Source organism: Cinclus cinclus, chromosome 1 (genome assembly GCF_963662255.1).
Source record: "Cinclus cinclus chromosome 1, bCinCin1.1, whole genome shotgun sequence".
Lineage (NCBI taxonomy): Eukaryota > Metazoa > Chordata > Aves > Passeriformes > Cinclidae > Cinclus > Cinclus cinclus.
Window position 1 is genome coordinate 129,463,485 of NC_085046.1, and position 23,277 is coordinate 129,486,761.

The 23,277-nt window shown below is 39.5% G+C and overlaps 1 protein-coding gene across 1 annotated transcript in view; it reads left to right on the forward strand.

The window, feature by feature from the left end:
* The window catches only part of SDC2 (syndecan 2), a 57,904-nt gene extending 42,522 nt beyond the window's left edge, over positions 1–15,382 (forward strand). The window contains exons 2-5 of the mRNA XM_062503164.1: positions 5,166–5,277; positions 12,944–13,077; positions 13,849–13,984; positions 15,219–15,382. Coding sequence (XP_062359148.1) covers positions 5,166–5,277; positions 12,944–13,077; positions 13,849–13,984; positions 15,219–15,382 — 546 coding nt within the window. The remainder of the gene's footprint in view (positions 1–5,165; positions 5,278–12,943; positions 13,078–13,848; positions 13,985–15,218) is intronic.
* The last annotated feature ends 7,895 nt before the right edge of the window (positions 15,383–23,277 follow it).

Sequence of the window (23,277 nt, forward strand, 5' to 3'; positions counted from 1 at the left end):
CATTCCTGGACAAGGTTAACAAACTCTAAATGGGCCAGTTTCACCTTTCCTAGTACAATGAAGGAAAGCAAAGAACTGGCAAACAATGATAGGAAGACACCTGCCAGCTTCAAGGCCATCAGTGCTGAGGTCTGTCAGGACTAAATCCTTTTGAGTGGCAGATCATAGTTCCTTTTGCAGGAAGCCTAGAAATAGAGCTTCTTCACACAACTGCCTTTTCCCCAGCCTTCAGTGGGAGCCTCTGCAATGACTCTCAGGCTTTAGATGAATGCATTCACATAGTTAGCTTTCGAAAAACATAGTGTATGTGAAGAGTATAGCACTTTAGTGAACTCAGACTCTCCAGCTGAGCATGCTTTTATACACGTGTATATGAAACTGCACTTTCTGTCAGTAGAAGAGAAAATCTGTTTTCTTTCTCCTTCTTACAGGGAAGAACTTTGGCTAATCAACAGCTGTAATTCTTGCAAGTTTTCAGAGACTTCTGGCTTAGATATTTGTAATACAACATCACTCTTAAAATATTAGTCTCTAGTCCTCTGCATACTGAATGGGTTACATGTAAAAGAGTTCCATCTGGTGAAAAAGGGAGGCAAAGTATCATTAGCAACACAGCTGCAAACCTCGAATTCTTTGTCCCATGCATATACCCAAAGATAGAGAGCAGAAATTTGAGTTTATCTGTAAATAATGAAGTGTTTCCTTCCATGTGTCAGCTACTCATTGCTCCAGTGTCTGAGTTTCAACAGCCACGACAGCCATGGTAGACATGACTCCTTCATTGCTGCTCACACCAGCTTTCTTGGCTTCATCCACATGGCATAAAAGTCTTTAATGTCCTACTCCTAAACCACCCCTATGGAATAGGAGGACTGACAGTGACAGCAGCACTGTAAAAAGGAGTGGCTATGACAAGGCACTTTGTATTTTTTTCAAACAAAATACGCTATCCATTCCTAAACCTCATATTGTCTGATGATTGTTTTCAATTTTTTGTCATTGTAATTTTGATGGATAATTTATGTCTTTCATGAGATAATGAGACAGGGAAAAGGTGGGGATTTTTTGCTTTGTTTTTTCTCTCAGTGTCAAAATGAAGGGTTTGGGTTTCTTTTGTTTTTTGTTTTTTGGTTTTTTTTAACATATCCTGCATGATCCCAGTTTATTAAATCAAAAGTACTGTAAATGTAAAATACAGTAGAATAAAGACACTGGTATTTCAAATTCAACATATTATTGGTATGGAAATATCTTTTATCTACTACTTAATGGGTGCTAAGCTACACTACTTCTGTGAGATTTAGGTTTATGCCAATGTAGTCAATAACCAGGCAGGAATCAGTGGTCATTGGCATGTAGCATGTGAAGTATTTAGGTCACAGGATTTTGCAGCACTGTATTCTTGGAATAAAAACATAAATGGGATAACAATGATAGACGAGAATGCAATCTCTGTCAAGAGGTAACAAGCAGTTTTTGTGGCTTCAGGGCCAGATTAAAGGGCTGATAACAGAGACATCCTTGCCTGGTGTTCCTGCCGTTTTAATAGGTCTGAAAATAAGGCTGTTACATAAAAGTGACACGAGTGCTCTCATTTCAGTTGTTAGCCACAGGAAACAGTCACTGAAATATTTGGTCTTCATAATGCCTAAAGATAGTTCTATGGAACTAGAATTTGCTAACTTTTTTATTTTTCCTCCTAAATATATTTAAATGCTAGTACAGACTTTAAATGCTAGTACAGACTTTCCTATGTCCAAGCCTTCTGACAACAGATTTGTTTTTCCAACTTGTCTTTTGTGAACATCCTGGAAGTAGTCCATGGACCCCCATGGATTTCCAGCTGACAAGTGAGAAAACATTTCTAGAGCAAATACTAAGTCAAGTTTATTTTAACATAGCTTAACATAAAAGTGTAAAGCATGGCTTCAGTGCTTGGTACTGACTTAAACACTATAAAGTATCCTTTTATTTTCATTATTTTGCTCTCATTTTTCTAAGATTAATCTTCACAGAATTATTTTTAGTGGCTGTGGGTTTTTTTGTTAACTCTTGGGCTTTTCTTTTTATTCTGAGCCTTAAGGCAGTTTTCATTCCAAGTGGCCTAAGGCATCTATGTGTTTCTGAGCAACTGGGATAAAAGGTGCAAGCTGTGGGTGTAGAGGGGCTGCTTCTCTCACGAGTCTACTAGCCAGCTTGCAAAGACAGTGCAGTGAATGCATTTATCTGTGCAGATGCTTGGAGATTTTTAAGATAGAGTATGCTTCCTTTGCTTTTGATTTGAGAGGATGCCTGTGTCCTGCCTGAGTTCTACAAGACAAGAATCTTCTGTACTGAAACAGGCTGAACTGAGGCAAGGGGCTCTGGTCAGAGAGGCTGCAAAGCATCTTCCTCAGGTAGAGCTTGATGGCTGATCTGAACTGTACCATGTATTTCTCCCTGTAGTAAATACTGTACTGGTTCTATAAAACTGTGGGGAATAGTTTGCTCATTCTGATGGATTGGTGCCATCCACAGTACTAGATATGAAATAATGTTTCACATTGTATTCTTTGCATGCCCATAATAAAATACAACAGTTGCTTAAATTCCTGCTGAAAGCTGCCCAGGCTTCTCTTCCATTTCTGTTCCTCTGTGTTCAGCTGGTTTAGAGCCTGAGAACATCTCGGCTTAGTGAGGAAATAAAAGCTTTTGGCAGCCAAAGAGACATAATTCATCAAAAAAAAGGGAGGGAATATGATGGTGGGGAGCCTGCCTGACCAGGCGGTTGCAGCTTGGGCTGGGTTGGTTAAGCTGCTCATCTGTCTTACAGAAACTGAATTGTTAGAAGAACTGTCACGAGTCATTTCTGTCTTTTCTGAGTTTTGCAAGGAAGGAAAGAGCAAGAAAGCAGGATGGTTGTTTTGAGCTGGGAAGGAGAAATGGCTCTTCGGTTTTTGAATCCTATTGATACAGTTTGCTTCTGACACAGACAGAAGTTGGAAATAGTCTAGGTAATAAATTTATTGATAAGTTCATATTTTTACCGAATGCTAAAAATTCTGGGCATGGCTGTGTGATGCTTCTGTTCTCATGAAGACTAGTTTTCATTCCCTTACTTTTGCAAACTCAGCCTGTTTCTCACCTGTTTCCAAAAGAAACTTCCATTGTTGGGAAATTCCTGAGTGTAGATATTAAACTTTTTGCCCAGCTTAGCATTAGGTAACATTCACTGCCTCTGATACCCTTTGAATATTGTATGCCTTTTCTATACTCACAGCCAACCACCTGCATTTCCTTTAAAAAAGGTTTTGTTTTTTCCTGCCTGATATTGAGGAATGGTCTGTTTTGTACCATGATTGTGTCTGAAAACAAAATAGGGTGAAGTGGCTTGGTCCATTGTGGCAGCTGGATCAAGAGCAGGATATTTGTCCTGTGACAGGGAGTTGTTTTCCTATACGGAAACAGTCTCAGCTGTGTCTTAATTACAATTCCACCTACATACCTACTAAGGTACTTCATGACTTCCTTTGGAGACATCTTTGAAAGGAATTAAGTTGTTTGATAGTGACCAGACATCATCTTGAATTTCTGCTTTGGACTGCAGCCAGTCCAGGCAGACCATGTGAGCTAACAGCAGCAGAATCAGAGCAGGTCTTTGTAAGCTTATCTTAATAACAGGGCACTTCTTTCCCCCTACATATCCCCCACATAAGAGTGGCCATAGGTGGAGGAGACTTTGATCAAGAATCATGTGGGTTTTCTTTTCCTCTGTAGAAGAGAACTACAGGGGTAATACTGTTATAGTTCAGAGCTGTTCAGAGAAGTGTTAGGTATTCCCCATGCAAAGATCTTTTACTCTGAAATACACTAATAATCAGGATGGCCTTTCTGCTTTTCATAAAGAATGATTGTAGATCAAACTCAAGAGTAGTGTTTTGCTGTGAAGAAGCTTTAAACAGAAATCTGTTGCCAGCAAAAAAATCCTAAAAAGAAATCACAAGTGTCTTGAACAATAATTTTAGACCTTTGGGGAAGACCTCTGAGGAAAAAGTTACCTTGTAAAGTCAGATGTGAGTCTTTGCATACAGGATTTATCCCATTCACTGTTTGCTACTCCTTTAGCCTAATGAATGTTGGGTGGAATAAAAAAGAGGCAGTCAAAGCCATGCAGTGATAAGTAAATTGGAAACCTTTGGGACTCAGAGTGGCAGAATTGAGTGCTTATATGAGATACTGAATAGATGAATTTTCGTGTAGCATTTTGCTATTTAGGGCTTTTTAACTTAAAATTTATAACTGTTACATTTTCTTCAAAATTCATGGCAAACAGGCATTGACAGAAGTGCTGGTTGAAGTAATAGGAGTAATAGTGGCAGCTACCTTCTCAGCCATCCAAGATGCCTGACCTCTCCCAAGGAAGTTTGTTCTCTGTTAAAAATGCACAAGCTGAGGTGAAGACAATTCTTAGTCTTTCTCAGCCTGAATTGTCAGTTTAAAAGATGACTGATACCTTGTTCTATTTTGAGCTCATTTTAACAGAATCTTTCTTTAGTAGGGAAATATTTGCAGACACAGAAATGTGGTGATAGTCACAAGAAACCAGGTTTTTAGCCTGTTGAAGATACAGTTAAATTTGAGGAGAGATGTGTTCATTTAGGAGTCAGAGTGTGATGCTGTTTGATTTGGCTGGAAATGTCATAATCTTTAATCAATAGAGCTGTCTTAGAAACATTTGAAGTTAGTTGTTAATTCTAACTGCTGCCAGAGAGTGTAATGAGGTTTGACTTGATTAAACTCTGAGGTAGTTTTTGATTCATGCTTTTGTTCCTTTTCATCTGAGACCAAATGAGCATACTTCATGTGACAGCCTATAGATTTGTATATTTGAGATCCTGACAGAGGGCTTCAGTCCTGGGATTTGCTTCTTGTTACAGAAGCTCTGCAGAGTATATTTGCAAATCCTTTTTATTCATTCATGCATTTAATGAGATGAAGTGTGGTTTTCATTGTGCAGCCTTGGATTTTTACAAATTTCTTTAACAACTTACATTATGTGTGGCATAAACTGAAAGTACAAACTTCAGTGTGCCTCCATCAACGTAGAAAATAGAACTGAAGATGAAGAGACTGCTGTGCTGGAGAACTGTTACCTTTTTAACCATTCCCTCTTATCTGTTTTCCAGAGAGCAGATTTGACCTCTGATAAAGATTTATACCTTGACAACAGCTCTGTTGAAGAAGCATCAGGCGTCTATCCAATTGATGATGATGATTATTCTTCTGGGTCAGGTTCAGGTGAGACAACATGTCACAAATTCATTTTTAAAAGTGTAAGAAGTAATGCAATTATTTGAGGGAAGTCTGTGCAGTTTTGCTTTATAAGCTAGAGATGATACTTGCAGTGAATATTGTGAGTGCTTTGCTATTTACTGAGAAGGGCATCCCTGTGGGCCAGGTTTTAAGTATTAACTTTCTGCTTTTTTCTCTTACTCCTTAGTTGAATCATTTCACTGTGTTATTTTCTCACTGCTGGCTCTCTTTGTTCTCTCTGATTTATATGTTGGTCTCCCTGGAGTTTAGAAATAAGTATTATAGAAGGCTTAATTCCCCCATGACATAATACTGATTTAGCACTCTGTAAGAAAACATAGCAGCAGCATTCTTGTTTTCTCTTATATGCAGTCAGGTTCATGCAAACATGGTGTCCATTCCTCTTTTGTTGTTATTCTTTTACATTTAGAAATCTAGATACTGCCAAAACTGTGAATTTTCACTGAGGAAATGACATCCATATAGTGAATAAAGAAACTCTTAAATACAGCATGCTGAGTTCTCAAACACTCATTAAAGACATGTAGCTGGCTCAAAATTTTTCAAAAAAAAGTGTCAGTGAAACCTTCTTAATCATTTCTCTTAGAAAGTCTCTTTGAGGAGTATCTTCTAGACTAGCTTGGAGACTCCAAATGTTAAAAGCTAAATGCAGGATTTTATGGTAGTTTTGGAAAACATTTCTTTATTGTCATGAATATTGGCTGAGCTGTTGTGGAAATCCCTTTTTTTTTCCAAGTACGTTACTTATATGTTTGTTATTTTTCTTTTTTTAATATATCTTGATGCTTATATATAATTTGTGTACTTTCAAAGGATGAGCCCTTCTTCTAGTGCCTTTGTCTGTGTTACCTGTAAGGGACATGTGAGGTTTTTCAGATGGATTTTTGTTTTTCTTTTCTGCAGACATCTGATTGTGTTGCCAGGCAAATCCAGGCCCATCATCATTCATACGTGGGTGATGTCCTGTGTTTTGGGAGTCCTCTGTTAGGTTAATTTGACATCTCAGTGTAATTAGAGGCTTAATTGGACCTCCTTGATGTAGGCTTGTTTGAGGAGAAATTTAATATTTCATTTGAATAAAATAAATCAGTGAATTGGTGATTTTTGTTCAGTTCCTAGGACTGTCTAAGGGCTGTTCTGATCTCCAGGAAAATGTGCTTTCAGTCAGCATCCCATTCTGTCGTGTCTTCAGATGCTCGTGACTTCATATGCTTCAGAAAAGGAAATAGGTTGACAATAAATAGTTGTATAAATAATGGTCTAGTGTAGCTTTTATTCCATCCCTCTGTGGTGTTTAGCTATTTTTAATATGGAAGATTCAAAATTCAAAAAGACCTGCTTTTGAAGTGGAAAAGACTGCACAAGAACTGGCTTCAGATCTTTCTAAGCCAGGATTCAACAAAGGAAGTGTAGGATCCTGCACATGGGGAGGAATAACCCCAAGGGCCAGCACAGGCTGGGGATTGACCCAGCTCTGCAGAGAAGGATCTGGGGGTTTTGGTGGGTGACAAGTTGACCATGAGCTGTCAGTGCCCTTGTGGCCAGGAGTGCCAATGGTGTGCTAAGGTGCATTGGGAAGAGTGTGGCAAGCAGGTCAAGAGAGGTGATGGTGTCCCTCTGCTCCACCCTAGTGAGGCCACGTTTGGAGAACTGTGTCCAGTTCCGGACTCCTCAGTGCAAGAAAGACAAGGAGCTACTGGAGGGGGTCAGCAGAGGGGTACAAAGATAATGAGGGGTCTGGAGCATGTCTTTTACAAGGAGAGACTGGGGGAGCTGTTTAGAGAAGACTGAGAGGGGAACTCATCAACAGCTACAAATACCTCAAAGGCAGGTGCCAAGATCATGCCAAGATAACTTTTCAGTGGTGCCCAGGACTACAGGACAAGGAGCAGGGGCCATAAACTAGAACACCTCAACAGGATGAAGAACTTCTTGACAGTGAGGGAGGGAAGCAGAGCACTGGTACAGGCTGCCCAGGGAAGTTGTAGAGTGTCCTTCTCTGGAGACATTCAAATCTCACATGGACACATTCCTCTGTAATTTGCTCCAGGTGACCCTGCCTTGGCAGAGGGGTTGGACTGAATTACCTCCAGAGATCCTTTCCAAGCCTAACAGTTCTGCGATTCTGTTGTAAAAGTGAAGCTAAAAAGACAGAAACTACCTCTAGATAGACTTCACCAAGAGTAACACCTTGTCTTTCTCTTCTTTCTTTTCCTGTGCTCAGCCTTGAGCCGTGGGTGGAAGTTGGAGTGCACTTCTGCTGTCTCTGGAAATCTGTTTCTTTGCTTCAAGAAAGCAGGAAAGTCTCATTGTAGATTGAGACAAGCTGGATGCCCCTGCAAGGAGCTCACCTGACCAGATCTATATATCTATATACACCCAGATCGAATATTTTTGAACCAGGCAAAAGGTCTTCAGTTCAGGGAAGCAAAGTAGCATCCTTTTCATCCTAGTCCACCTATGCTTACTGCTCTCTGTTTTCTGTTGAAAGTGTCCTGCAGATGCACCATTGATCAGTATCTCTCATACTGTGTTCTCTCTCTCTCTTTACTTGATTCTTAGTGATGTAATGTAATGTTTCTAGCAGGAAGAGCCTTCCCACTCAGGAGTGGTTTTCTTGCTATGTAGCAAGCATAGTCCAAGCAAACAGATCCAAGATGACAACATTGCTGACTCCTTTCTTTGCTGTGAAAATTGTTAGCTGCCATCAGGCCTATGGAGATAAACAGGAATTGTCAGCACCACCATTAATGCCCCTGCAGGTCTTCAAGCAGCATTAACATGGACAAATGTCACTGTAGGAGTGACACATTTCAAACTAGAAATTGGCTGAGGGCTTTTTGTAAGGAGTAGCAAAGGTAATGTGTTCTGGTTTTTTCTTTCCCTTCATAGCCTCTTTTTTTTTTTTTTTTTTTTTTTTTTTTGCGTACATTCAGCTGCTGTTGTGCATTTGCCCAGTTGTTGAATCTGAATCAATGGGTCAACAATTCCAGAGAAGCCATGCCTGCCTTCTGGTTGTCCTATATCAACAGTAGAATATCCATAGGGATTTAATTAGTCCATTGTTTCCTTCTTGTAATCTCCATCTCTGAGGAGATACTTCAGTCCATCATCACTCTTTTTAGCAGTGGTGTTTTATATACCATATTAATAAAAAACAAAAGTAGTTTCCCAGCCTATATACACTGTTGCTACTTTTTCATCTGGCATAAAAGATTTTAACAGAGTCTTGGTCTTGGAGCTAAGTGAAAGTAGCTGCTAAGCAGCATGACTACCCATTACATTAAGGAAAGGTACCATGTCTGTTAGATTTATCTACAAGTTCTTTGAAAAACAGTCTGTCTTGTTCTTGTGTCTTCTCCAAAATCACTCATAGTAATATACATCAGAAAATCATGCAAATTTCTCCTTCCCCTTCTTCTCTTCCCCAGCCTAACATTTCTCAGTCAATAGCAGTTTGAGTTGAGAACATTGGCTCAGGATGAACACTGTGTATTCTGACATTGTGACTGGGGACTGCCCTGGGAGAAGAGTTGTGGTGGGGTTGGAGCTTCTTCAAGAAACACGAGAGCAGAGAGCAGATCTGCTTTGGCTGTTGTCCGAGAGGGGAGCTGATGTTGCACTCCAAGGCCAGCAGACATTTTGGGAGTCCTGTGGCAGTGGGGTGTGGGGCTCGGGGCAGGGGGTGGTGTGCCTGGGGGTCTGTGTCTCATGGTCATGGGGCTGGGGGAGCTGCTGGGTGCTGCACAGGAGCCAGCACAGGTCCAGGGCTGGCACTGGGTGCTCCTGGTCCATACGGCTGCATGCCTGGCAGGCACTCCTCTCCTGGAGTGCTTCCCCTGCCATGGTGCAGCCAGTACAGCAGGGATTCATTTTCCATTTGCTATGGTCCCACTCCTAAGTGCCTTTCACATTGTCTTGGAGCAAGAGCTTCTTCTGTCCACCTGCTAAACCAGCCCTAAGCATGCTTCATTGACATTGACTCCCTGGTCCTTCAGGTCTTCTGACATAATAATCTACTATGATACTGTTTGAAAATGTGTTTTTGATGTGGTGGACAGAATCTTATACTTCAGTATAGCTAGGACTATTCCTTTTAATCCTCCTTCAAATTTTCTTGGTGTCTTTGTTTTTTCTTCCTTGTGTGAGAGCTATCAGAGATGTGACATCGTTGCACTGTCTCAATTTATTTTAGTTGCAGTTCCCTGGCAGGGCACAGAATTATATTTATGGTATCATCTCTGGGTGCCTAACACTATGCTGATGAAGGGTTGCATTGAGGACTGTTCAGTGAATGTAGGTGATATAAGTCAGCTAAAAATATGTAATTTTGATGTGTGTCACACTGCTGATGGAGATGGAAGGTGTGAAAATGGTGGTGGTTATGTGTGTGCCCACCTTATTACAAATTTGCTTGTGGTGGTGGTACTCCCAGAGCGTGATGTGCAACAGCAGACTAATCAGATGCCAAAAGATAGGGTGAAGTGATTGGATTTTTTTGATAGAGGTGTTAATCACTGGCTGCTTTACAAGTCAGACTGCTAACTACTATGGTCTTTTTTCTGCAAAAAAAAATACTGCTATCTGTACAGTAATTTCTATTTTCTATGCAGTAATTTAAGGTGGCACATCTTGATTTCCTGACAAGTTTCCTCAAGCACTAAGAGTGTTAAAAAATATTCACATTCCTGTTGTCCAAGGGTGGCTAATAGACACGTCACTGAGGGTTATATTAGATACTTCCAATACTGCAGCACAATTTAGAGGTATTTTGACCACAGTGAAGACAGCAGTTGGACATCCTGAAGAAGCTACAGTGGATAAAAGATTGCTGAGATCTCTCAGCTCTAGCACAGAGATGGCTATGGGTTTAATTTTAGCGTAGGGCTTTTGTGGTGCCCTCAATAAGAGGGACTCGAGGCAGTGAATAACCAGTGCCATACCCCAAGCTGACCAAACCCAGAAACCAGCTATAGAAAAAATGGTATTTTCCAGGGGAAGAAGTACGTTCTTACACTCCAACTGTTTCACAGTATTCCTCTTAACAACCTGCTTGGAAGTCACGCTCATGACACTGTAGGCTTTTTCTTTCCAGTCTTATTTGGATTTGGTGATGCTCTTTTTTGTGCTTTTTAGGGAACATCGTACTATGTGAAATGCTGTTGCTATGTTCTGGAGAGGACTAGTGAGTGTTTTTTTTGGTCCCTCAGTCCTATTTACAGATAATTCCAAAAATACTACTGTAGTTTAGCAACGAAAATGTCTTCCTGTTTAGCTCTATTCCATGCCAAGCAGAGACCTGTTTAGATAAAAAAAGCTAATGAGAAAGCAGGAGCCATGGGGGATGTGTCTTAGCCAGTACCCAAATCAGGCCTAAATGATAGTTGCTTCAGCATTTTGGGGATTGTCAGAATTTCCCTGAGGCTGTATGGAAGAAGAGCTGGGTACCTCTGGTGCAAATCTAGGGACTAGTCCAGGGATTTGATTATTTCCCCGTTAGTTGAGAGAACATGGATCTGCATTCTCCTTAGCCAGAGAGGTTCAGACAGTAAGACTCTCCATTATGTCTGGCAGACCCAACTACTGCCTGAAGCAAAGATGGCATTTACGAATTTGGAGGAGCAGTTGTGATTAAGTGGAACTTTTAATTTCATAAAAAGAAGAAAATACATTTCTGTATTCTGAAGATGAGTTTTATCAGATCTCTAATCTGATAATAAATTTTAATTTCCTTGCCTGTGAAAGCTTTGTGTAATATGGAGGAACTTCAGAAGGTAAAGTAGGTTGAGCTATCTAGCGAGCCGTTATTTCTCAAAGAAAACTCTTGAGTCAAAGCCAGAAAATTTTTCCTGTTTGTATGCCTTTCCACACCTCTGCTTTGAAGAAGGATGTTGATTTTTTGATCTTTGAGTTGCATTTCAGGAAAATACCTGATTCTTGTTGTGAGGTCTTCATTCTAGGAGTTGTAATTTTGGTATCTCTGAAAGCTTTTTTTCCCAGTATTATTCAGTGTCAGTATCTTTTTTTTAATGAATCTAAATTTTCTTTTCTACCGTACAGACATTTAGTTGTTGTTGTTAGTTTAGTTGTTGTTTTAGTTGTTGTTGGCACCCCTCCTTTAAATGCCAAATGTTTGTAACTCTTGATCATGACTTCAAAACATCATTATTGTGCTCATATTTTCAGCCTGTCTTCTTTCTTTAAAAAAACAAATCAAAAAATCACTTTGGAATGAGTGAGTCATTCTATTCTGTTGTAGGAGTGGTTTTTTTGTAAGGAACTATTCTTATGCACATTTGTTAGATTTATTACCCAAGGGTTACTTGGGTAACCGGTGCCTGTAACGAGCAGAACACATTGAGATTCCTAAGGAGTGGTCCAAGAATGGGTCAATTCTTTTTTCCTCTTTCAGGCCTTGCTAATAATTTAGTCTCTCTCCTGTGTCTTCTTCCTTTCACTATCACTGAAGGATATTTATTAGACATGTCCATTACCTTATTCTAAAGGAGCCTTCATATTCCAGCAGGGCTTTGAATGGGGAGGAAATTAAATTTAAGGTAATCTGTAGGGAGTTTTTTGTCCTCTTCCTCAGTTCAAAAGAAAAGGGCTTCTGAATTATGCGGAGTTTAAAACCATGTGAATTCCTAATGACTGAAGTAGTAGTAATCTTCCTGTTGATAGAAACTGCATAGTTTTTTAGAATTCAACAGATGTGCTCTAGAAGAGAAATAATGTTGTTGAAGCAGTATGTGACAGGCAAAAACTACTCAGTTCATCTGGTTTAAGTAAAGATGAAGTGTATTGATTTATTTATGGTATATCATTAACTAGCAATCACTGAACTATACTTTTAAGCTTAATATCAGCAGTGCAACAGACAACCACAATATCTACCATTTCTAAAATGGTAACAAGCAACTACAAATTTCTGAGTCACTTTCTGTAACTGATCCGTCTCACAGGCCATGAGTGTGTAAGCTCCCCTTATCTCACTGTACAGGACCCTCTGTCCACACACCCTTGCTGTAGGAGTCTTGGGTACCCCCGCATGAGCCTGAGGCCCCACCAACACCTCCTGCCACACCCAGGAGGAGACTGCACCCCTGGGTGTGGGTTCCAGGAGTGCCCATGGTGGCTCTGGGGAAGCTGGAGGTAGCTGCTGAGGGTACCCACAGGGTGGGGGGTGGTACTGCCAAGCTCCAGCAGAGCCCCTGATGCCGTGGGACCTCATCAGAGCCCACGGCACTGGGGTCTGCCCATGTCACACAGGTGTGATAGCTGCTGCTTTCATTCCAGACTTTCTGCCCCTATTACAAGGGGTAAAGCCTTTTTCATACCTCTTTTTCAGGAAGGGTTCTTCTGTTTGAAGAGTATTATGGTAGTTACCTGCTTCTTACTAATTCCAGCTGATGCACTTCCTTCCTTTTATATGGGATCACTTGGGGGAAGTATCCCCCTAACAGTTTGGGTGCACTGTTTGCACTCACATCTTTATCTTAGCGGGCATTGTTATCTAGGCCCCTTGCCTAGGGTGGGCTGTGCAACCACCTCTACCTTGGTGTCATAATGAAAAACGTAATTTCTCTGAAAGAATTTCACAGGTCAATGAAGTGTTACATTTTGTCTCCAGGTGCTGAGGAAGATGAGGATAGTGCAGTGATGACAACATCCAGGACAGTTCCAAAGCTCCCAACAGCTAGTGATGCATCCAGGGCTGACACCACCACAGCAAAAATGCAGACCAAGGTGCCTGCACAAACAAAGGTGCGTGACCATATAAAATTGTTTCACTGTACATTCTTAATGGTTTGATGCTAAGTTTTCTATTTATATGGATGAAAGAGCCCCCCCAAACTTTACTTAAGACTACAGCCTGCTAAGTGACTACAGAGCTGTTTGTTTTCATTCCTACTGGAAAGTCTGTATGGCAACACCTGGATTTCACGGGAGAGAAAAGAGAGGTGCAAAATAATGTATGATACACTAGACAGTTTCTCAAGATAGTCTGAGCTGTACGATTTTTACATTTCTCAAAGAGTTTTATTCAGAAATTCTGTGTTAAACTTCCCTTCTCAAAGAAGTGTGCTGTATGGTTTTGCTGTAGTTTGAACACTTGGCAGATTCTGTTTAGTAATTTAGTATTTCCTTCTACCATTGTAGATAATACTGTCTAAGTTCCCCTCAAAGGTGTTCTGCATATTAACATCTGATCTGTTAATTTCAGAGTTGTTATTTTGTTCAGAGGCTGTTATTCTGATAAACACAGGCAATATTAAGAGCTGTTTGCTAAATGTACTTTCGGAGGTTTTAAACTTACGAGCAGTGTTTTTCATTCTGACATGATGACGACAAATAGATCCAATTACAATGTCTAGACCAGCTTTCTGTGCTCTAAAGCTTCCTATGTGTTGTGTTGGTATTGTGCAGTATGTGCGTGGAGCCACAGCTACGTGACTGCCCACGGCAGGCAGTGATTGTGCCAGTTGTGGTCTGCCCTCTGTGTAAGCAATGCTCAGTTTTCTTTTTATGCCACAGTCACCTGAAGAAATTGATAAAGAGGAAAGGCCAGAGATGGATGCCAAGAAAAAGAGCGATGAGCCAGGTGATGACACTGACGTGTTCACTCAGAAGCATTCAGAAAACCTCTTCCAGAGAACAGAAGTTCTGGCAGGTGAGGCAGTGTTTGCCAAGGTCTATCTCACCAGAAATAAAACAGAAAAAACAGAGGATCCATATCAAATAATGTAAACTTAACATTTGTGTCTTCTTGGCAGATTCATACTGTTAAACACATTAGTACTAAGCACATTCATAGTGGTATCCAGTGGTTCATTTGATGAGAATAAATTGGGCATCCTGGGTAATATTTAATAACAGAGTCCATTGCTAATTGATTTGATGCCCACAAGTTGGACACTGCTGTCTGAATATCTGGAGCTTTCACAGCTCAGAGCTGGAATTTGGAAGGAGTTGGAATTTGATTGATGCTTGTGATGAAGAAGTGTATTTTTCACCTCCCAAGAGCACATTGCTGCCTGGTCCATCTGATGCAGATGAGCACTGCTTGGGAGGAGCTCATGGCAGGCATGAGTGGATGGAAAGGGATGGATAAGGACAATCCATTAAGGTACAGATATCCCATAAGATAAAGAGGATCTATTTCTGTGCATAACCCAGGGAGGCACAAGCTGGCCACCATTGTTTTCACTACCTGTGAGATTTTCTTTTTTTGCCTAAGAAGTGTGTTTACAGGTAAATTTCCCCCCCATGTATTTGGAAGGGGAGTTGGGAGCCATGAAAATCCTGTAGTTTTGGACCACATCTTCCTGTGAGCATCAATTTGTGAAATAGCCTTAAATCCACATCAGTGGAAGCATGTGGGTTTCCTCTTGAAGTCTTGTTGGGAGATGATACTCTTCACACACTCACGACTGCATGAAGTGTTCTCTCCTATTATTGATCAATAGGAAGTTTATTTCAACGTAGAGTCAGAGTGAAGACTGACAGAGAAAAGCAAAAACCCATTTCTTAGCTAGGGTAACAAAATCTTTTAAAGTTGAAAATGTAACTGTTGAAATGAGTTTGAAAGACAGTTTTATGCTCTGGCAGTACTAGTGGTCTTCTTAGTTGAGGTTTTGAAAAAACTTCAATAACTTTTTGAAAACTGGGGTTGTTGGATATCTGTCTTGTAAGTGGACTGTCATTTCAAATTATTGCCTTCATGAATGCCAACAAGCTTTCTGACAATATATTTCAGGATACTAATAATGAAGACAGTTGCATAATGAAAGCCCTTTCCTGCAATTTGAAAATAATAGCAAATTCATTGTGTGAAAGAAAAAAGAAGTATGGTGCTAAACTTGTTTTACTGGCATATTGTGAATCTCTTGTTTCTTTGATTACAGCTGTTATTGCTGGCGGAGTTATTGGTTTTCTTTTTGCAATCTTCCTTATCCTGCTGCTGGTGTATCGCATGAGAAAGAAGGATGAAGGCAGTTACGACCTTGGTGAACGTAAACCATCCTGTGCTGCCTATCAAAAGGCACCAACTAAGGAGTTTTATGCATAAAATTCCTACTTAGTGTCTCTATTTATGAGATCACTGAACTTTTTTAAATAAAGCTTTTGCATAGAATAATGAAGTTTTTTTTTCATTAAAGAGCCGTTATGGCACCTTTATGATAAAACCCCATTGTATTTAAAACTTTTCACGTATTCGTTTAAAAAATGTAAAATTAAAACTTAACATTTGCAGTGTTCTGTGAATAACAGTGGCAAAGCATTATTTTATAAAACCATTGATGTTCACTGAATGATTTTTAAAACTTTATGCATAAATATAAAATAATTAAAATTATTGTTTTATCCTATGGTTCAATGAAAGTTGTTTAATTTTGGTCAGCATGTCTCAGATTGATCTTACAAGTTAGTTTTTATTTCATTAATTTATCTGTTTCAAAAAAATGCCTTTTTGTAGTTGTCATGGTGCAATTTGTCTTCAGATAATTCAGATAACAGTAACTTTTAGTGTAAATGTAATTTTTCAGCTATGTAAACTTCAACCTCCACTTTGTATAAATTTGAGTGTCAGAATATAAATTTTACACTTCGCATTGTTTCTCAGCATACCTGTAGCTTCAGTGAGATTTGTAACAGCAAATTAATGTGTAAAACTGGATTATTACTACAAACTGTATAGTCGTATTCTTACTAAACAAATCTCCTGTAAAGAAGATTTGTAGTAAGCTACTGACAAACCTAAGCAAACCCAAAGACTCTTAACAGTATTTTGAGAAGTTGCTGCAGATTTCTATGGCCACTGTATTTGTTAATTATTTGCAATTTGAAGGTACAAGTAGAGGTTTAAATTTTTGTTCTTTAAAAATGCATTTAAGTTGTAAACGTCTTTAAAGCCTTTGAAGTGCCTATGATTATATGTGACTCGTTGCAGACTGGTGTTAATGAGTATATTACAGTAAAAGAAAATGTTGGTATTTTATAAGCACAGACAATTCTAATGGTAACTTTTGTAGTCTTACATGGATAGACATAATTGTAATTTGGGAACATAAACACTACTGAATAAATCATGTGGCCTAATACTGAGAATTCTATTGTGATATAATTTTGTATGTTTTTCATTTTATGTCTATTTGCTTATGTTTTAATGTCACAGAGTAGATCCAGTAGATCTTAAAAATCCAGACCAAAAAAAAAAGGCTGTTGATCAGGGTGATCCTCACACCAGATTTATTGCTAAGGTGGCAGAGAGAAGTGGGAATGTTTAAATCTTGCATCTGGTGTATTAGCTGTAAGACATTCAACTTTTGCATTATGTTTAATGGCAGCGTTGACACAGGCCTGTTCTTCCTGCAGATGTTGTTTTCCCTACTGTAAAATTCAAAGGAGTACCCCAGTTCATTTACTGTATGTATTTGTTTTTGATTTGTTGTTCACTTTTGGTTTTTTCCCTGTCTGTTTGGAGAAGTTTGATTTATTCTGCTCAGACTCCAGCAGAAGAGTTGAGACAAGTGGAATATCTTCATAAGAAAGAAATATTCTGAGTAGAAGAGAGGTCTCTTGCTTAGACCTTAGCTAGGTGCTGGATAGAGTGACGCAGGCAGAAGATGATAGTCTGCCTCCTTATATTGTGCTTTGTAACAGACAAATGGCTTCGTCTTCTGCTCTGTTGACCTCCTCACTTTTTATTTTTGAGATTTCCAAAATAGAGGTGTTCAGGATGTGAAGCTGAAGTGCTTTTCAGAAATGGCAATGTATTGTAAATAAGATCTGGTAGCTCTTCGGATAAGAGTTGTGCAACTTGTATTTGTTGCTGTCCCAAGTTCAGTGGTCATTTAGGAACAAACAAATGCTATCCTGTGCTAAAATATTTAATATATTGCTTTTTACTTATACTTAACTGGCAAGTTTTTTCAAAGCCATACAAGTTCAGCAAGTAAAAACAGGGTAAGAATTTAACAGGTATATCTTGTGCAATATCTAGTGAACTTCAATTAGTAAAATAACTGCTTGAAATAACTGTGCCAAGAAAAGAAAATTTCTGGCAAATGCTGTGCCACTGCTGTAAAATAAAGCATTTGTTAAAGTGCCAAAATAAAGTCTACTATGCCTAAACTAATACTTTATTTGTATAGTCTGACATCCAGTTTTTTGAAGCCTGCTTTGCTTAAGGTAGTAGATCTGAATTTCTTTAAAGGGTGCAATGATCATTGCTGTTAAGTACGGCTATAAATATTAAACACCAGATAAACTGTCTTCTTCATAAGCAAATTGATAATAAGTAGCTATTTTGATTTTATTTATGTATGTTAGACTCTGCCTCTATATTTACTGTACAGGCTACTTTATCCAACATAGACATCTGTTGTAATTATACAGACTACCAAATACTATGCTTGTCTGGTTCCTCCTGCATCTGTTTACAAACAGAAGCAGTAGTAAATTTTCAGCTTTTATTTCACCATTTGCCTTTTATTCCCTGTATATTCATTAGCCACTCTGTTGTATGCTGAAGAGGTTTAATACTTCAGCTGTGTACATGGACCTGAAATATTGCAGTCTTCCCACCCTCCCTAACAAAAACCTGAAACTTCTGAACGTGCAGTAGGTGTGTTAGTAGGATTTATCATCTCATGATCTCTTTGCCTTTCTGTCTTCAGTGCCAAACCATACTATCTGGGAAAAATTCTAGCAGAGCTATCATCTTGGTTATAAGCATAAGTTGTTTTCATCAGTCTGCAAACCAGTCTGATGCAGACTCTTGACTCCAGCAATGCTGTTCAGAAGAAATTGGCAGCCGAATGTGTGTCTCTTACACTGAGGCTTCCTAGCACGAGTTGGTCTTTGGTTTCCTTTTCCTTTTGTTCTCTGCTTCCTGGATGTGTTCTAGCAATACTCTGGCTACTCATGGATGTTGCTGGGCAGCTGGCAGTCCTGGTGCCAGGCTGTGGTGCTGTGCCACCTGCCCTCAGCTAGTGATGGCTTTTCCTACAGACCTTTGGCTCTGCTCTGCTGGAGCCACTGTAGCAGCTCTGGAATTCCTCAGCAATCTGATACAGTGTCTCCTTGTGATTGATAGGCTCTAGTGTTTATCAAAGTGCCATTTCACTTTTATTTATGCAGGGTTATAAATCATTACTTCCTCTTAGATTCTTAATAAAAGAAGCCAAATGCAACTAGTGTAAAGCTTATGCTGAAAGAAGGCTCTCGCCTTTGCTTTACTCACGGCAAAATAATGTCAGAGTACATGGTTCCTCTGCTTGCCAGCTTTATGAGTAAATTGTAGCTCATGTTTGCAAGCTGCCTAGTGAGCTTTTTCTTCACTTTGAGCATTGCACTTCACTGAAATAGGATAAATTAAAATAAAAATTGTTCTCTTGTGTCTCCTAATAAGAGAATAGCGTATTTGTGACTTTGACTAGTTGCTCCTTTTTTTTTTTTTTTTTAATTTAGGGCTTTGCATGGAAATGATAGTGAAGTGCAGTTTTAAATGACAGATAATATTTTTTAGCAACATATGGAATACAGTAAACTTTTGTAAGGAAACAAATATCCAGATAAACATTAAATAAAAAACTATTGGAGTGAGGCAGATTATGATATTATGCTGAGTACTTATGTATTTTGCTTAAGTAAGGAAGTGAGAAGGGAGGAGGAATCCAAGGAAGAAAGCTCTCTGTGGAAACTTAGAGATGGAAATAATATAGCAAATTTTTTTAGACTTGCAATTAGTTATATTTGTTAATTAGCACTTATGTAATCAGACTGGTATAATCTCCTTTAAGGAAATATTTGTTGTCCACTTTTAGTGAGCATTAATTTTGTTACACTTAACAAAAGGCTGTGTATCCCATACTCTGAACTTTGGGGTGAAAATTTCTTGTTGGCAACTTTTAGAGTATTGCCTATCCAAAACTTTCATCAGGCTGAGCAAACACGACTTTGCTCTACAGTTCATCTGAGAAAAGACAGCTAGTATACCATTCCCTGGCATGTCTTCTGGTTCTGGGATGGTTTGTGGCTGGAGCAGGAGAGGGGGATGCTGACATGTGCATTTGATTTCCTCACAGCGCTCAGGCTGACCAGGCACTGGGTTCAGCTGTGTGGGTGGGAGTGGGGGAGCTGTAACCCAACCCTGACAGATTTGGGAAAGATGCTTTGCTGAGGTTTCTTCCTCTGTGAAATAAAGTAAGTTGTGTAATTTTTGTTTTGAAATCAAATAAATGATAAAATTTAAGCTCAGTAGAGCTAGAAATGGAGATGTGGGTGCCTGCCCTGACCCCTGTGAACCAATTTCACATGTGCATTAGATGTGCCAAGTAGCTGCTTAGGTGGGCGGAAATCTCAAAATCCCTCTGTGTACTTGCAATATCTGAGTTTAGTTTATAGTGGGAATGAGGGGGGAGGGGACAGGGCTCCTTTAGAACTGCAGACATTAATTGGGGGTGAGTGGAAAGAAGGCAGGAAGAGAAACTGTCCTGACAGCCTCTGTTTTCCACTGAAAGTTACAAGGCATTTTGTTTTCTTGAGTTGTTACCATTGCACTGAAATTGTCCTTCACAGAGAGAATCTCTAGGCAGGAGAGTGAGCAGGTGCTGGTGTTGTACCCTGAGAGACACTCCTGGATGCACACAGCTTCCCAGCACATCAGAGACGTTCCCAATCACAGCTGCTGGTGGCTCAAACCTGGAATTTTGGCTACAGCAAAGCAGGTGAAGGACCTGCAGGGTTGACCCTGTGCATATCCTGCTGCCTGCACGAGGTGCTGGGGGGGATGACAGCAGGCAATGACTGGGGTGCTGCACTGCACTTGGAAGAGTCTGGGTTGTCCTGTCCATGGGAGGTGGGAAGAAAGGGATGAGATGTGCAACAGGGGCTTTGCAGTCGAGACATCCTTTTACCTATTGAAGCGAATTTCCATTTCTTTCCCATGCTTGGAAGATGCCATACTTTCACTACATCGGACTCTTTTAATACGTATTTTTATGGCATAGCTTGCAGAACTCTTTAGTTTCTTAATTCACATTGCAGCTTTAAATCTGTAGCTGTAAGAGCTGAATAGCTGTAAAATGCTGTAGTTTGACTGGGGCACAGTGCCTCTGTCTCTCATGACCAAAGGTCAGGTCCAAAGGATTCCTCCATCCTGGCAGTTCAGTCCCGGCCTGGAATGAGAGGAAGTAGGAATGTTTGTGAAAAACTTCAAGAAAAATATTGCAAAACCTATAATAGTTTGTTGAAAATAAACAGGGCCCAAGTTCTCTGTAGGGGTTGGCTTTAATTAATTTTGATTTCTTCTGGGGCATTATGCAGTTTTTTTCCCATGGATTTTTATTTGATGAATGCAGAGGAAGCTTCTGATATTTTTTCTCTGTCTAATCCAAGCGCTGACGTATAAGGAACAATAATTCCACCAGGCAACCTACTTGAAGTTTATCTAGTGGTGGGAAACTAAGCTCAGTGGAGGAAAAAGCTCTGTGTCCTAGTTACCCACCCACCTTGTATGGCCATATGTAGTCCTAGAGTGTAAACAAAGTTTGGTACCCATTTTCCTAAGTTCCTGTGGTGGAATAGGAGCTTTTTCTAAACACTGCAGGTCCCCAAAGGATACCAAAGAGAAATGAGAACAGACTTTCTTTTTGATGTTTTTATGTCATAACCCATAATACTAACACTCATCTCCTTCCTACTCCCCTTTCTAAATATAGCAGCAGGGAGAAGTCAACAACCATCACACTAAATGGTACTGAAAGAATGTAAAACAGCCCAAAGTTCAGTTTACATCATTCATCCCTGTAATTTTCAATACCACAGAGCTAACACAAGAGTCTCTTTGAAAGGAAGAGAAGCAGAATATGTACTTCCTTCTGGACCAACCCACAGTGCCAGATGAGTTAATGCTGACTTGGAAAAAGTCTCAGATAGCAGAGGGAATGGCTCACTCCTGCTCAGACCAAAAAGCCTGAATGAAGGACCCTGCCTTGCTGTGTTGCCTCACCGCTAGGCTGGTGACTGTGCCACTTCCATGCTGGTGAGTCAAGACTTCAGGAGCAGTTGTAGTGAATCTTCATGATCTGAGCTCCATCCCACAGGAAAACCTTCCTTGAGTATCACTGTAAGCTTAAATTATTGACTACAATCAAAACAGCAGCTAGAAACTTGTCCTTAAATCATCAGCTTTCACCCTGTTTTGCATTTGCTCAGATATTTTCCTAAATAAATTTTTTATTGGCTAGTAAACAAGATGGCTTATTAACTCACAATTTATTTAATCTTTACACTAAATTTTGCTCTGCAGTAGTACAGACTGTTTTCATACTTACAGCATTACAAAGCTTAACTTCCAATTTTTTATATTTTTCTTTTTCCATTCTCATATGTTAAAATGGTAAATAAATATTTATTTACCAGATAATTCAGTTTATAATTTTTGTTTCAACTTGCTTTTCAATATAAGTTGAGAATTCATTATGAATGCATGAAATTAGCACTTCTTGTAAAATATATTAGGCCCATCAGAACAAAGATTAGCAAAACTATTTTGACTATAAAACACATGCAATTATTGTAACTTACTTATTAAGCAAAAGCATTTCTGCTAGTTACTGAATTGAGTAGTTCTAATCACAATGTCTGTTAATACTTCAGAACCAGTGAGTCTCAATCTGTCTTCTTTTTTTTTCCCCACAAGTAGGAGTACAAGGTTTCCACTTTTTCAGCTTCTAAGTGGTTTTTAAAAAAAAAAAAAATCTGAAAAAAATTATACCCACAGAACAGCTGTCAAAGTGTCTAAAGTTTTCTTTTATCATTTCAAAAACTGGTTACAGGTGCCCAGCCATGTGACTTCTTCCAGTTTGTGGTTCGATTTTTGTAGCAGCTCTAGCAATAGAAATGATAAATTTTCCTCTTCCAGTCCATGCTTTTTATAACACACTTTCAGCCACTAAAAGCCAAGCAGAATTTTACTTTATCCTTTCCTAATGGGACTTTTAATGCAGATTCTGAAATTCCATAGACTTGTTCAGCTCTGGGTCTTCTAAGAAATGCTGTACCTGTTCTTAAAGAAGCAATATATTCTTTTAGACAATCTCTCAGTTTATAGACTTTGCACTTTTCAGCATGTTTATCAAAACTTTCAAACTGTGATCAGGCAGACTTTGCAAATTCAAGTAGGAATCATGCCACTTTCTAAATATATACCATAGAAGGATCAGGACTCCAAAATTTTAGTGAGTTTTGGAAGTAACACATTAACTCTCTTGCAGAGTCACATTTTTTTAAAGTTTAAATGATTAATGCGTGACTTGAGCAGCCTGTCTTGTAGTTAAACCTAGAAATAGATACTGGTCAAGCTAGGTCTCAAAGCACGAATCCACACATTGAGTTGTGTCTGTGCTCAAAACCTGTCACAAAATAAAGCACCCCTCACTTTTGGGCCTGTTTGGTTGATAGCAAGCTATTTTAGCACTCAGTTTCTGTCCATCTGTCTCATATCTGCCACTCCAAGAGCACTCCCCAGTAAAATGGCTGGCTGAAGCTTACTGAGAGAAGTCACACTTCTACCCAGCCTCCCATCTGCCTCTGTTAGATGGAGGTTTTATGTTCACATCCTGTGTGAACACTATAATGTGTCTGTAGAATCATGGGATGGTTTGGGTTAGAAGGGACCTTAAAGGTTATCTAGTCCTGACCCCCCTGCCCTGGGCAGGGACCCCTTCCACTAGACCAGGTTACTTGAGAGCCCTATCCAACCTAGCCTTAAAGACTTCCAGTGATGGGCATGGGGGCTGCACAACACAGTTCAATTCAGGCCAAGTCCAGAAATAAAGGATGTATTTTATCTGCATTTTTAAAAACTATTCATGGATTTAAATTGGTCTGGGACAAATATGGGCAGAATAAGTCAAATTTGGATTTTGAGTAAATTGAACTTGGGTTTTATCCTCA